The sequence below is a fragment of the Chinchilla lanigera genome, unplaced genomic scaffold, assembly GCF_000276665.1.
Source record: "Chinchilla lanigera isolate Chin_1 unplaced genomic scaffold, ChiLan1.0 scaffold00058, whole genome shotgun sequence".
NCBI classification, from domain to species: domain Eukaryota; kingdom Metazoa; phylum Chordata; class Mammalia; order Rodentia; family Chinchillidae; genus Chinchilla; species Chinchilla lanigera.
The window spans coordinates 389,556-405,825 of record NW_004955459.1 but is presented as its reverse complement, the minus strand read 5'-3'; the positions used below and the strand labels follow the sequence as shown (position 1 = coordinate 405,825).

The 16,270-nt window shown below is 44.9% G+C and overlaps 1 protein-coding gene across 3 annotated transcripts in view; it reads right to left on the bottom strand.

Moving 5' to 3' along the window:
• Positions 1 to 16,270, bottom strand: part of Arhgef4 (Rho guanine nucleotide exchange factor (GEF) 4) — a 212,426-nt gene that overhangs the window by 128,283 nt on the left and 67,873 nt on the right. For all 3 annotated transcript variants that reach the window (XM_005397550.2, XM_013521054.1, XM_005397549.2), the window contains exon 2: positions 1,603 to 5,010. In XM_005397550.2, the coding sequence (XP_005397607.2) occupies positions 1,603 to 5,010 (3,408 nt within the window). The remainder of the gene's footprint in view (positions 1 to 1,602; positions 5,011 to 16,270) is intronic.

Below are 16,270 nucleotides of genomic sequence, written 5' to 3'. Positions count from 1 at the left end.
CAAAGGAGCCCGAGTGTATGAATCGACAAGGTCAGTAACATTTGGACTCCAGGATTTACCACCTTCCCATATCTCTGGCCTTTGGCTAGGACTGAGCCAGACCAGCTTGGGCTTCACACTACCATTGTGCCAGTGTACAGTTCACAGAGAGCCTCTCCAGGACTTCAGCCTCTGGAGAGGCAGGAGACAATCTCCTGAATAGATTGCTCATGTCTGTTTCTATACAGCTTTTTGGGCCTCTCTTTCTGGAGAACCCAGCTAATACTACTACTACTAACAGTGTTTCCTTCATGGAATGGATTTGGAAGGTTTTGGAGGGATCCCTTTCCTTCCTATAGCTTTATTATTTGACTTTTTTTTCTTTAGTAATTGCAATAAAAAAATAAGTAATTCAAAAGGAAAACATGAGAAACGTTTACTGTTTTAACTCTTTACAGATGAGAACCTATGTTGAGTAAGCCAAAGCAACTTTGACCTGGAAGTGACTATATTTGAATGTCCACTACTTGCCATGTCCTGGGAATGACTCCCCTGAAGCCCCCTTGCCCAAGATACACCCTTCTTAGCAAAGGCAGAGGTGCTGTGTGGACCTTGTTATGGCCCTACTGGCTGAGTGTACTTTGAAATAGCAGATGGACTGGAATGCTCTGGGCAGCTGACACTTGTCAGAGGTAGACCTGTGGGAGGTGTGCACGAGAAGAGTGTGAGGAACATGAGCAGAGTGCGAGGAGCCCTGACATGGTACAGTGTGTGAGGCCTGCACTGGCCAGGCTCCACCCACCTGTGGTGCTGACCTCACAAGTGCTGATTTGTCTAAAGAGCAAAGGGAGCTTTACTTTCTCAACCCCAAGAGTTCTGTCTTTCTGGAATTTCCAGAAAGCTCCCTCCTCTGGAAGGCAAGCAGACTTCTAAGAAGCCACTTTGAATGCACCTGTACCATGCACCGTGCTGCCTTGTCCTGGAGGTGAGCCTTCAGTTGGGGAACATGCTATTTTATCTTACTGGACATTTCAGAAGTACCAACAACTCCTATTTCATACCTAACTGTACCAGATTTAAGATGAAACTGAAAAACCATTAAAGCACACTCAGCCATTAAAGAAAACAGACAAATTTCCTTTTGTAAAAAAATGATCTAATGCAGAAGGACCGAGTTTGACCACAGGCTATGCCAGCCACCAGGCAGAAGATGGACAAAGGATGTGAAGAGGCAGTTGATAGAAATGGAAATTCAAATGGCTTGAATAACACAGAACAGAGAAATACAAAATAAAATGATAATGGGACACCAATTCCTGCTTGTTGATTTGGCAAATTTTAAGAAGCTGGTGGAGTCCTGCATGGATTAGGTGTGTGGGGAGCACCCTTGGCAGGCAGCTGAGGTACTTGATTTGGCCTTTGTACTTTACCTCTTCTGTCTCTTAGGAAAATTCTCCTCAAAGTCAGTCCTCCACTATGACATTTTTTAAGAAAAGAAATATCTCTGTGTTGTCTTCTACTATTAAAGGTTTTCCAGTTTCATCCTAACTTTGAACCAAATGGGTTTCTGTTCAAATACCTTAGAGATAAGTAAAGGGGTTAGTCCACTCAGAGGCCACTCACCTTACTTCTTGGAAAGTCTCCAAGTGAGGGCACTGTGCTTGGTCTGTGGTGGCACTGGCTGCTTCTGCTCTCTGCCTTCTTGTTGTCCTGGTTTAGTGTCTGCAGAGAGAGCAGGAGGCTTGCTCGGACCTTGGAAGTCTTGGGCCTTCCGGGGTCCTCCAAACAGCTGTTCCCTTCACTGTAGCTTCCCAGAGAAACCATGGAGATGGCACTAGTCCTGCCTGGATAGCTGAGATTGGTCAGCTGAACACCAGACCGGGGACTATGGGGCTTGGGACTCAGGGGTCTGCAGGGCATAGCTTGGTGTTCACAGACCAAGCAGCAGGCAGAAGTGCAGGGCAAGGTGCAGCTGATGCCAACCTGCTGGGCTCCGGTGCTGGTGGGAGCCTGTAGCCAGGACTTTTCAGGGAAGATACTGGAAAGGAAGGACCCACCCCCTTCCTGGGGGGCTGTGCATTTGATGGTTGGTTCACTTTTCCTCCTGGGTTCTGGCAACACCAAACTGCTGGATGACAAAGGTGCAGGGCAGTGCGGAGGCCTCCAGTGATCACTGAACACACAGCTCTCCTTGTCCTCAGCGCACTCCTCCGAGCCCCTACTGGTCCCTGCTGGGCTGGAGCAGAGGGGACTCACTAGTGAGGGCCTTCTGGGGCCTCCCGCATCTTTCTTTTTCAGAAATGCATGCCAGGGGCCCTGGCGCGGCCTGGTCTTCTTCCCGCCCTTGAAAAAGTCCTGAGAGCTGTCGGCGGCATTCTCTTTTTCTAAAACCTTCAACTCAAAGAGATTCGCAAAAGTCTTCTGAGCCAAGGCCAGCCTTGCCCTCAGAGTTCTCTCGCTTACCTTCAGTCTCTTCGCACTGCAGCTTTCTGAGGACGGGATTGTGCTGCCGAGGTCTCCCGATGTCCCCTCGGGCCAACCCTCCACTGGCCCTGAAGCCCCTTCGTTTGCGCTCTGAGGTGCTGTCCCAGGAGAAACGCTCCTGTGCCCGCTGGGCTGGGGTGTAGCGGCCCAGGCAACCGGGGAAGGGGGACACTCTTCGTGGAGCTCTCCGGGTGCCTGAGAATCCGCGGCGCAGTCCTCTGAGGTCTGGCCCCGGTTCCCGGCAGCCCAGAGCTTGTATTTCCTCAAAGAAGTCACCATGAGGAATGAGGGGTGCTTCCCCGACTCCTGCGTGCCCCTGAGGTCCTCGTCTCCCGGATCGACACTCGCCCCGGGGCACCCCGGGCTCTCTGCAGAGTGGAGGCTCTCGGCCTGCTGAGCGCCCCCAGGCCTGCCCACCGGGCTTTCCCCAGGTAGCACCTCTTCTGGGGGCTCCTCTGGGTTCAGTATCTCCTCTGAAGCAGCTCGGGAGACCAGAACTCCACCGTGCTCCGTGCTTTGGTCCACCAGCTGAAGAACCCCCTCGCTCTCTCCCAGGCGAGGGGCTGAGAGGGGCTCAGAATCACTTCCATAAGTTGAGGTTTTCCAGACTCTGGGAGACTCGCAGGGGGTGACGCCAGTAGTTCCGGGAGATGTCGGTCTTTCCCGTAGAAAGCCACTAGTCTGTGACTCTAGAAGCGCGTGCGCTCTCCTCAGGGTGGCCTGTAGACCTTTCTGCTCCACTGCTACAATGATAGGCGTGCACCCGCCCCTCTGGGCCACGCCTGCTCTGGGCTCCAACTGCAGGCCAGTGCTGAAGGGCTGGGCACCACCCCCGGGCCCTTTCCCACACATCACCTCCCCAGGGCTGTAGTGAGACTCAGTGGTTGCTGGGAATTCAGAAGGATCCTGCTCAGCATTTTTCCTGAACTTGAGGTCTAGCACGATGGCCCCTTCAGCCTTCTTCGAAGTGTCTATTGCCCTGGAGTTGGGGGTAGTCTCTGGGGCATCTGAGCTGTCACCTGCTTCCCAGAAGCCCAGCCCATTTCTGCTCCACTCCTGGTCCCCACCACCATCACAGTGACCTGGTAAGTTGGCCCTCGTGTACAGCTTTCCTCTCTCACCTAGAAGACACGTTAATGTGTAATTACTGGTTTGTTTTCTTGACTCCACAGCAGCTTCCTGCTGGGACAGGGTCGGGCCTGCGCCTTGGGCCTCTTGGGGCCTGCTTTCTGGGCTGTGTTCCGGCTTGTGCTCAGCAAGCTTGGGCACTTCCTCTGGGCTTCCAAGCCTCGCCAGGCCTGAAGTCAGGCATGAAGCAGCTGGGCATGACCTAGAATCCTGTCTGGGCTGGTTTTCCTGGAGGAGACCTTCTACAGGTGTGTCCTGAGAAGCCCTTTTCAAGCTACACCCACTGGAGCTGTACTGAGCCTGTGAATGAGACCTGCTTTGTGAAGCACAAAGTAAATGAAACAGTTGGGTGGGTGCAGGGGAAAGTGTACTTTGTGTTCCTGGATCTTGTTTGGTTTCTGTCCTTTCCCTTAATGGAGTCCCAAACTCCACACAGTTCTGCCCCACGGAACCCCCTGGACAGCCTAAAGGGAGCCTTGGTATGGAATGGGCCCTGGTCAGTGCTCTCCTATGTTGGCAGTGATGCCCTGAGGGTACCCTGCAATTATCACCAATATCATCAGGGGTGCTGTGGTGATATCTGGCATGTAAGAGGCAAGATACACCCAGAGGAGGCTGGCAAACGATACCCGAGTAGGTCTGGGTCCAGAGTGAGTCTGCGTCCACTTTAGGGACTGGATTACTTTTTGTCTTAGTTCTGGTCTGCAGGGGGACTGTGTGGTCCAGCCAGCCTTTGTGAGGTAGTCCTTGTGGCCTGGCCCTGCTGTGGTTGTTCGGCCAGCTCTGACCTAGTTCACAGCACTGGAGGGAGAAGGGCCAGGCCACGGGAATGTCCAGATAGCTCTCAGACCTGGATTTGTGAAGAGAAGCCACGGTAAGCCACCTGAGGTCTTCAACAGTTACCTTCTGTGCAGGTTGGGGACTGCACCTGCCAGAGGTACTATGTGAGGAGCACCCGGCCAGCGCAGATCCTTGCTCCAGCTTGGTCACACAGTCCCCAGCAACAGCAGCTAAGGTATACAACTCATTTTTGTAAGACTCTTCCTTAAAGCTAGGGGAAATATCTTGTTCTTCCTTTGCATTGAGTCCAGTGACACAGGTGGAAGGCTGGTCCTGGGACAGTCTAAGTGCTGGGACAGCAGGCCAACCCCAGCTTGCTTCTCTGTCTATAGAGGAAGCACTTGGAGGAAAGCAGCCTTCCCTGGTGGGATCACTGTGCGGGGACCATGTGTCAGAGGCAGTGTCAAAGAGGTCATTTTTTGTGTCTGATTGACTTTCACTTTGGTAGGACAGGGTCTCAAAATCATCATGGTCTGTTTCTTGGCTCCATCCTTGCTCCTCTGGTCCTGCAGGGGATGATGGAAGCAGGTTATCTTCTATCACACTTTCACCTGGCAGAGGTATGGCTGTCTCTGAAATCTGAAAGGACAAGAAGAGAAAAGTCAAGATAAGACCTGAAATCATCAACATATTTTTACACCAGCCTTTTCATCATAAGGAAAAGGCTCAGAGATGTCTTAGTCCCCCGTGTTCCCTCAGGAAGGGAGGTAAAGATGGAGAGCTACTATTTATTTGTTTGTTTATTTATTTATTGTTTTTGAGACAAAGTCTCAGTATCTAGTTCAGCTGGCCTTGAACTCAGGGCAATACTCCTGCCTCAACCTCTCAAGTGCTGGGATTACAGGCGTGTACAATCACCATGCCCAGCAGAGCCACCTTTCATTAACAGGAAAGAAATGATGAAGCCAATCGAAACAATAAGAAGAAAATGTATCACATAGTTAAAACAACCCTACTAAAAAATTAGAATAGGCCAAATGAGCATGAGATTTTCCACAGGTATAAATGTGTTGTGTGGTGATGAAAAACTCATCTCTGCCTAATGTTTCCAACAAAAAGAAACAAATTATATATGTTTGTTCTTGTATAACCAACTGGCTTCCAATCAATACTCTTGAATTTAGGACTATTTTCTAAGTTTAGTTTTCTGGAAAAAAAAATCAACAATTAATGAGACTACAAACACATTTTGGGATGAGAACACAAAATCTAGAGGACTGTGAAAGTACTGGCAGAATTTCCTTCCTGCACTGTACATTTCTTATTCTGCTTATTGAGATAGGAATTTTTGTGCTTGTATAGATCTGTGTTTTGACAAATGTAAATGCCTGTGCACTCCCACTATAGAGAGATCTATTTCAATTCCCCAGAAAATCCTTGTCCCTCCCCAGCCAACCTCCACCTCCCTCTTCTTCTTTTATCCAGTCAGAGACCAACCTTCTGGGATGGTCCAGATCTGTCTGTGAAACTTTTGGCCAATTCTGGAGTTTCACATGGACAGAATCTGCGTGTGTTTTTTGGGCCTGGCTTTTTAGCCTGAGGTGCGATGGCTGTAGCATGTCTCAGTACACACAATGACTTCACCTGTGAGGTCATGCTGCACCCCACGCTCAATTATCAAACACCCAAGCTCCCCCCGGGGCCAAAAGTGGGGTAGGTACTCAACCTCCCTTTGAGTCAAGGCTCCTTCTCACAAATTTTGTGCTTTTGCAACCATGGTTTCCCAGGACTTGCATAGAGACTTTTCAGAGTAAAATTGCTTTTGATCTTCCTTAACTAAGGGAAGGAAAATAAGTATCAAGGTGTGGAGGGCCACCTGGACGGCTCTCCTTGAAAGAAGAAAGTTTGGCCCTACCTCCTTGTGTTGATATGTACAGACCTGGCTAGGATATTTCCTTATCTGCTCAATTGGCTTTATTTTTATTTATTTATTTATTTTTGGTACCAGGAATCAAACTCAGGACCTTGCACTTGCCAGGCAGGTGCTAGCACCACTGAGCTAACCCCCAGCCTCCTCATTTGGCTTTAAGCAATGCAAATGGGTCTAGCTGAGATGCTGATTTGTAGTCTTTAAAGCAATGCAGCAGGTCAGTGATGCCCGTCTAAAGCTCCCAAGTAGTATGTGTTGTGCGAGCTAGGCCGAGTAATGCCATGCTGTTGGCTGAGACTGAGCTTTAAGGAAGAAGCTCTGACATCTCCGGGCGTGGTGATTACACATCAAAACTGAAGAACAGACCCCAAAACACTAGCTATTGCCCTAATCTGTGACATGCAGATTACTCTTTCTGCATCTCTCCCTCTGTCTGCATATTGCAGAGGTGAATTTAGGCCTCCGACCTAGCCCAGCTCACAGAACTCATGTACTTCCTGTCATTCAGTCACTTATCCCCAAGCCACTCCCCTCTTCATGAATTAATAAAACCTGAGTTCAGCACTGGGTTGAGGTCTTTGTTCCAGGTAGCCATTGGTCTGACTGGACTTAGGACCTCCTTGGCTCCCCACAACTACAAATATGCCTTAGTGTGTTTATTCTCCCCATGGGATGCACTAGAAGTGGTAGATTGGAATTAACTTATTAGAATTCCTATAACTTTTCCATGGGATTACAAATATAAATTCCTGGACCTCAGTGGGGGATTCCTATGTCAAGAAGCACATGCTGTATGAGCTTTATTAAAGAACAGGTGGAAATGCAGGGAAAATAGGGTAATGGTTTTCAAATATGTTGCAAAGCATAAAAGGGTTAGGAATCAGAAAGGAACATTAAAAACATTTGAAAAGGAGGGCTGTGTGGTTGTTATGTGGTGTCCAAGAGAAGAGAGAAGAAGTCAGGCTCTGCCCGGGTTCATGACACGCAATGGACCCTGCCACCTCTGTGGCGCCAGGAACCCTGACTGCAAAGTCAGACTAACAGCCTGCATCCACTCCTGCCCTCCCATGTTGGGGTGCAGACCAGTGAGATGGGGCTGCAGACTAACCTTGGCACACAGAAAACTGCAATGGCAAGTTTAAGTTGTCACTGGGAGGAGCCAAGACCACTAGAGTGCTCCTGCTACATAGCTCCTGTCTTCAGGAGCTCTCAGGGTCCCCCATCTTGACAACCTGGATTCCACACTGAGAACTGACCTGACCAGGCATGACCCTGCCAGTGCTGCCTGGAGCATGTCACTGGCAGACTCCTGGTGGTACTCATGTTCACCTGCTGCAGACCCAGGGAATCCCAAGTTCCAGGTGACCCCCAGTGAGGACAATGACAACTAAAATACAAGAACATTCTTTCCTGCACGTCAGCTCAGCATCACACCCAAGGCACCACTGGCAGGGGAAAGAGGCAGAGCTAAGGGGCTGCCTCAGGCTGGCTCTTCACACAGGGGGGGCCCAGACTAAATTCCAGGTGTTTTAGAGACCTGGCTCCATCCCAGTGAAAATGAAAGCCTGGGGGGGTGTGCAGAGATAAGACAACTCCTCAGATTATAAGGCTGGTGTAGTCTATGCCAGAGCACTGGAATAGCAGGTTCAATGTTCTGGAAGTGTAAAAATACTGAAAAATGAGGACTTTAAACCACTTAATGTGGTTGAATATTAAACTCTAATCTTACAAATAATGACTCAGTCAGCCCTCTGTATCCACAGGCTCAACCAACCACAGATTAAAGCTATTTTTATAAAAGTATGTCTGAACTGAACATGAATAGCCTTTTTTCTTGTTATTACTGTCTCTAAACAATACAGTGTAGCTATTACTTACATTGTATTAGGTATTATAAGTAACCTAGAAGTGACTGGAAGTCTTGGGAGGATGTGCAGAGGTCATATTCAAAGGCTCCGCCATTTTGTAGAAGGGACTTGAAATACAGGCATTTTGGTGTCTATGGCTTCCTGGAGTTAGTCCCTCCTAGATACTGATGGATGATTGTACCTTCTTCCTAATTTGATTCCATTTGATAGTTCTCTGCATAAATCTATATAACGTAGAAGCAAAAGTACTCTTTTTGCTGAGGCTTGGAGTTTTTTTCCTCTTCTTTGAGTAGGGGTGGTACTGGGTCATCTTCAAACGTTTCTAACCAGGCAAACTATTCTGTCACAAACCAGGCAGGGCCTTCCTAGTTGTTCCACAGATGTAAAGATCTGAGGCCCCATAACTAGAATGTTTGGCTTTTCTCCTGTATGAAATAGACATCTATAGTTCACGTCCCCACGAAGAAGGGGACACACAGGCCACGACAGATGAGAACTTTGTGGACAAGCAGATGCCAGTGTTCACCCCAGCCAGCATCTTCTCCTCCCCACCGCTGGCAGCAAATCTCCTCCCGTGGAGACCCAGTGGGCTCGCCCTCCTCCCTGCCCCCACCCCACACAGGGCACATTTAATCTCCACACCTCATCTCCCGCACTCTCTTTTTAAAAATTTTAGTATTTGAGGACATACTATCCCTTCTAAACGCAACTTTAGTGATATGCCAGTAGTTTTAACGTGATATTTCACAATGTTGGCAATTCTATTTTTTTCCCTAATTTCTATTATGATTTTCTCCTTGACATTTATTAGGCATTTTAGTTATCTTTGTTTTTTTGGGGGGGTTTCTGATTTCTATTTCATTACATTGTGATTACAAAATGTGTTCTATATGATATTGACCTTTTAAGATTAGTTGAAACTGGCTTTACTGCATACTACAAGGTCCCATTTCATAAATGGCCCATGGTGTTTGAAAATAATGTGCATTCTGTAATAGTTCACTGCAGTGTTAAATATGTGTTCACATCAAGCTTGTTGATTATATTTAAGCCCTCAGTAATCTTACTGGTTTTTGTTATTCTACTGAATGCTGAAATCACCCACTGCAGGAGAGGATTTGTCAATTTCCTCTTTTAATTCTGTCATCACTGATGTACATATTTCAGTATTATGTTAGAAAGTTCATGAACGAGTCTAGTGTTGTATCTTCTCAGGAATGGTGCTTTTACTAGTACTAGCAATAAAGGGTTTCACATCATTATCCCTTATAAAAGCTAAATGCTATTTCCTCTTATGCTGATACACACATATCTGTTTTCTTTTGGGTTACTATTAGCCTACTCTACTTCTCCATTCCTTTACTGTCAATCTTTCTATTTCCGTTAGATGTGTTTTCCATAGCCATATAGCTGGGTGTGCAGAATTCAATCTTTCAATCACATCCACTCACAGTTTGGCCTGTGAATATTTAGCGTGATAACTGACATACTTGGGTTTCCATCCACAGTGGTCCAAACCTTTTTTTTTTTTTTTTTTTCTTTTGGTCTTTTTTGAGACAGGGCCTCGCTATGCAGTTCAGGTCGGCCTCGAGCTCACTTTATAGCCCAGGCTGGCTTCGAACTTACAATGATCCTCCTGCCTCAGCCTCCTGGGTGCTGGGATTACAGGCGTGCAACACCATGCCCGGCACTGGTTCATACCTTCTAACTCCTCCTTTGTACATACTGGGAATTTGTTTCTGTCTCTCTTTTTTCTGGTAGGAAGGCAACTTAGCTATGTTTTGTTTAAGAGGCTGCCTAATGAACCATTATACTTTATCTCTAGGTTTATTTGAAAATGTTTTTGTTGTAGGAACTTTCTGGAACTGTTGTCCAGCCTGATTCTAGAATCAGAAGTTGCACTCTTTTGCTCACAGTCAGTCTAAGCACTGGATGACATTTGCAGTGTCAAACCCTAGGCTCTTCTTTCCTTCCCTCCCTACTCCTCTTAACCTTGTGCAGCTTTGTCAATGAGTGACACAAAATAAACCATACATATTGCAAATGTACAGCTGAAGTTTTGACACACACCTGTGAAACCATGACCACAATCCATACATTTCTCGCATTCTAAAGTGACTTACTGCTTCTTTGTAATATTTCCCTTTTGTTCCTCTCACCATCCCTGTGTGCCCCTCTAGCCTGGGGCAATCTTAATTTGCTTTCTGCTACTATGCATTAATTTGCATTTTCTGGAATTTCACATAAATGGAACCATATGTACGTATTTTTTTCTGGTCTTTTTCACTTACAATTATTTTGAGATTATTTTATTATTTTGAGATTCCTTTTTTGTTGTTGCATGGGTTAGGAATCTATTCTTTTTATTGCCAACTGGTATTCCATTATACAGCAATACAGTTTATCCATTCATCCACTGATAGGCATCTGAGTTGTTTCCAGTTTTCAGATTTTCAAATACAGCTACAATGAACATTTGCACACAAGTCTTTATATGGATATATGTTTTTGTTTCTCTTGAGTAAACACCGAGGAATGGAGTGATGCTGTCCTGTGGTAGGAGTTTAACTTAAGAAACTACAAGTGATTCTCCACTCCCGGACTTCACCAGCTGTGTGAGTCCAGCTGCTTCACATTCTCACCAGCACCTGGTGGGGGAAATCTTGCTAACTACAACCCTTCCAGTGACTGTGAAGTATCTATCTCCCTGTGATCTGAGTTTACATTTCCCCAGTGATAGATGATGTTAAGCAGTTTTTCATATGCAGTCAAACCTTGGATTATTAGTAACTTGTTCTGTGAGTGTTCCACAAGACAAGCAAACATTTCTAATAAATTTTAATTTAATTTGATAAATGAGAAATGTCTTGCAATACCAGTAGTATGCAACATCAGACATCATGTGGTCATAACTGAGCCAAGGGTATCCACCCCCTTTCCCTGTGGGATTGTAGCTGATCTTCTCCCAACAGCAAGAGGTTATGGAGATCTCATTGGCAGAAGAGGAGAAAAAAGCAGAAGAATCCCTCACTTCAGAAGATTAGGAAACTGCAAAATATGAGGAACAGTGTAAATTTTTGTAGAAAAGTATCTCTGAATAAGCCTGTAGCAGTGCAAGTGATGAATCTGTTTAACAACAATGCAATGTCACATTTCTGTGAAATCCTCAAAAGGAAGCAGAAGCAAGTATTATTGGATAGGTTCCTTGTTAAAGCTGCATGAAAAGAAAAAGATTCCACTGAGCCAGTAGATAGCAGTGATTCCATTATAGACAGCTGAAGTCATCCTACACAGTAACCCTCCTCTCTCTTGTCTCCCTCACACCAGTCATGAGGGTTTTCAAAGGTAAGTGCAGGTTAATTTATTTTTCTTTATATTATATTACACTATGGTAATCATTTTTATATGGGTACTTTTAGGTTGTGGAACAAATCATCTGAATTTCCATTATTTCTTTTTTTTTATTTTAAAAAGTAAAAGAAGGAAAACATATAAACAAACAGACATCCATTTACAAAATAGCATAAGAGCAATACAAACAAAACAGAGTTACAGACAAAGTTGTGGGAAATTAACCATGGTTGTTGTATAACTTATTGATATCTTCAAAGTGGTTTCTCAGGAAAACAAATAGAGACATACAAGACTGATCAAACAAGTAATCATTAACCGTTCCTTTCTGTAGGGCAATAGATGACTAGTACAACTATGTTAGCTCTCCTGTATATACATACTTACATCATTTCCCCTTCTTTCCCTTCTGTTTCCCCACACTCCAATTGCCCTTCACTTTTCAGCATTTTCCTTTCATTTCACAATGTCTATCATACCTCTTAGTTTTTATTCACTCTTTCAGGTCTTATACTTGTGAGACAATATGATGCTTACACATGCAGGTCTGATTTATTTCACTTATGAGTATAGTCTCTAGTTATAGCCATTTACCTATAAAAGTGTCAAGTTTATCTTTCTTTATAGCTGAGTAATATTCCATTATATAAAATTATCACAGTTTTTGAATCCAGTCCTCAGTGGATGGACATTTGTGTTGTTTCCACAATATAGCAATTACACATTGTGCCGCTATGAATATGGGTGCACATATATCGCTGTGAATGCTGTTTTCAGATCTTCTGGGAAAATACCCAGAACGGGAATAGTGGGTTGAATGGGACCTCTAGACCTAGTTTTCTGAGGAATCTCCAAACTGATTTCCACAGTGGTTTCACCAGTCTGCCTTCCCACCAGCAGTGGAGAAGAGTTCCTATTTCTCCATAGCCTCCCCAGCATTTGTTATTGGTTGATTTCTTAATGCTAGCCATTCTTACTGGGGTGAGACGAAATCGCAATGCTGTTTTAATTTGCATTTCTCGAATGACTAATGATGTTGAACATTTTCTCATGTATTTATTTGCCATTTGTACTTCTTTATCTGAGAAGTGTGCGCTCATCTCAGCTGGCCAGTTTTGGATTGGGTCTTTGAATTTGGCAGGGGGGCTGATGTTTTTTAATTCTTTTTATGTTCTAAATAGAAGCCCTTTGTCTGATGGACAGTCAGCTAAAATTTTTTCCCAATTTGTGGGTTTTCTTTTTACGCTGCTGGTGATTTCTTTAGATGTGCAGAAACTTTTCAGTAGGATGAGATCCCAGCTGTTGACTCTCTGAAGTGTTTCACATGCAGTGTGGTTTTTGTTCATGAACTCTCTGCCTACCCCTATGTCTTCAAGGTTTTTTCCTACTTTCTCTTCCAATATGTTTAGTGTTTCTGTTTTAATATTGAGATCTGTGATCCATTTTGACTTGAGTTTGGTGCATGGTGATAGGCTTGGGTCTATTTTCAGTCTTTGGCAGGTGGCGAGCCATTTTTTTCAGCACCATTTATTAAAGAGGCTATCATTCTTCCAGTGAGTTTGGTTGGCCCCTTTGTCAAAGATTAGGTGGCTACGTGTGTTTGTGGTTGTGTCTGTGTCCTCTAGTCTGTTCCATTGATGTTCCGGTCTGTTTTTTAGCCAGTATCATCTGAATTTCCATTATTTCTTATGGGAAAACTCACTTCTATACAAGTGCTTTAGATTATAAGCATATTTCCAGAATAAATGATGTTCACAAATCAAAGTTTTATTGATTTGTGAACATAATTCTTTTAAAAAGTTATTATACCTTTTTAAATATATACATCTTCTATACATACATACTTTTTAATATAAACATCTCCTTTCATTAAGTATCTGTTCAAATCTTTTGCCTGTTTTAAAAATTGGGTTGTAGGCTAGGTGTGGTGGCACACCCCTATAATCCCTGCACTCAGTAGGCTGAGGCAGGAGGATCACAGAATGTTTGAGGGCAGCCTGAGCTATATTGTTCAAGGAAGGCTGGACTACATAGTGAAACCCTGTCTCAAAAAGCCAAAAAAAAATTGGGTTGTATGAGTTTTATATGTGAGAATGGAAGATGTAAGTCTTCTGTCATATATGCTTTACAACTAGTTTCTTCCAGCTGTTTTTTGCCTTTTAATTTTATTATCAATATATCTTAAAGAGGAAAGGTTTCTGTTTCGATGAAGGCTGGGTCATTGATTTTTGTAGGTCATTTTTGCATGTATCAAATTATTAAAATTCTTTCCAACTGAAGGTTGTTAATACTTTTCCTATTGTTCCTTCTAGACTATCATAGGCAAATTAGTATCCCCACATTCCCCCAGAGATACTCATGTCCTAATTCCTGGGACTGTAAATGTTACCTTTTAAGGTAAGAGATTTTGTAGTTGAGTTAAGGTTAAAGACCTTGAGGAGATTATTCTGGGTTCTTGTGAGGCCTCTTATAAGAAAAAAACTGGGCATGAAGGCCAGTGTAGATGTTCAGTGGGAAAAGAAGACTAAGTGAAATGTAGGGTGGAATACTCCAGAGGGAACCAGTCCTGTACACACATCAGTGTTAGCCTGGAGAGCCCCTCGCCAGACTTTCTGACCTCCAAATTGTATGATAAAACTTACGTTGTTTGAAGACTCCCAGTTTATGGAAGTTTGTTGTGGGAGAAGTAAGAAGCTCATACACACACACCATGCTCTTGTAGCTCCACTGGACTGTTCTGTGGGTTCTGACACCTAACCACACCGCTCCCTTCCCTGAACTCACTCCTTATTTTGTTTTGTTGTGTCAGCATACTTTTCTTGACTTCGTTATTTCTTAGCCTGAGTTTTCTCTGTTCTTAATCTACCTCAAATTCTGGTTTCATAGCACTTGCAGTGCCTTGGATGTGTTTGTTCCTGAAAGGTTCATGTGCTATTGTATTCTGTACAGATGAAATTGAAAATATATTTTCAGTCTACAGGTGGGTGAATCTGAGGATGCAGAGCTCACAGATAGGGAGAGTGACTGCATACTAGGATGAAGGGCAGTAAAGGGACGTGAGGTTCTACATTTCACTACATATAGAGCATAATGAACACATGCAGCTTATATGCTGAACACTGCAAAGTGCTTGGCTCCTTGGGTTTTCTGTTTCATCTCCCATGTTATCCACTGGTAACCAGATGGCACTGTAACCTGGAGCCACAGGCAGAAAGAAGGAAAAAAGAGAATGAGGAAGGAGGAAGGGTGGAGAGAAAAAGATCTGCTGTCTGTTTCACCTGTATTCATGTAATTTTAAAAAAATATATTTTATTTTTAATTGACACATAATCATGCATATGTAGGGAGTATAGTGTTACATCTCAGTGTATGTACACACTGTGTGATGATCAGATCTGGTAACTGGCCATATCTAGCACCTCAGACATCTACCATTTGTGTTGAGAACATTTAAAATCCATTCTACAGTTATTCTGAAATAATCAGTTGTTGTCAGCCTTATCCTACTGTGCTACAGAGTATCAGAGTTACTCCCTCATGCAACTGTACCCTGTACCATTGTGCAGCCTTTATCGCTTTACCCGCAGAACTTTGATGGAGACCAAGTGACAGTGTGGAGGGGCTACTGCATGGAAAAGATTTGTGTTAATTATAGTTTCCAAGAGAAGGTGACATATCATCATGCAGGCCACAGGGGAAGCACCACTACTGCTCAGGAAGCAGGGGAGGTAAAGGGCAAACAGGCCATGGCTTTTGTTGGGTTGACAGTGGAAAGACAAGGCAGGGCAGGGAAATTACTCAGGTTTGGGAGGTCTGAGTGATTCTGTGGCTCGGTGTCATGGGGCAGTCCTTAGCTGTCTAGTGCCTGGCTCTGGACTTATTTATGGCAGGGGAGCTCTGGCTTAGTGTGTGAGAATTGAAAAAGGAGGATGGATTTGGATCTCACCTGGGTCACAAGTGAGATATTGTTTGGCCCTATGATTAAATTAATGGATGCCAAACTGAAAAAGCAGAAAAACTAAGAAAAAAGAGGTAGAATATTTTCTTTGGCCAAAGTTTCACAAACTAGAGAGTGCGCCAGGGACCACCCATGCCAGTGGCAGAAGCAGCCTGATCTGCCTGCAGCAATCCCAGAGCCCTGGGAGGCCAAGCCACCCTCTGGTCCCATTCCACACCTTGCAGCAGCAGCAGCTGATCTGCCAGGCCAAAACGTGGACAAACCAAGCACTTCCCACACTGTACTTGCTAAGAGCAAGAGGGTTCTCTGCCTGCACCAGCTTCGTGGGCAGGCTGGTGTCTCCGGGTGCTCATTCAACAGCAGAAAGCAACCCAGGACTAACATCTCCCACCCTATGACCAATGACAGGGAGTGACACAGGCCCTTTTGAGTGGCAGAAGGTGGCTCAGTAGGGGGCACTCCTCTCTGTCAGTGGTAGGGTAAAAGAGTGGTAAGCCTATCAGCTGGAAGTGGCTGGGAGGATGAAGTACTCTTTGTCTTGTAGGTCAGGATTCCTCCCTGTCACAACAATGCCAGTCACCCAGGGACACTTCTGTCCTTGCACACAGCACCAATAGGGGTGTCAAGGGACAGAGAAGAAGAGAGAAGGTGACTAGGATAGGAATAGAAAGGCTCAGAAAACTGAAATGCCAGGCCTAGTGACACACACCTGTAATCTTAGCACTTTGGGAGGCTGAGGCAGGAGAATTGCAGTTCAAGACCCACTTGACAAATTAGTGAGCCTCTGTCTCA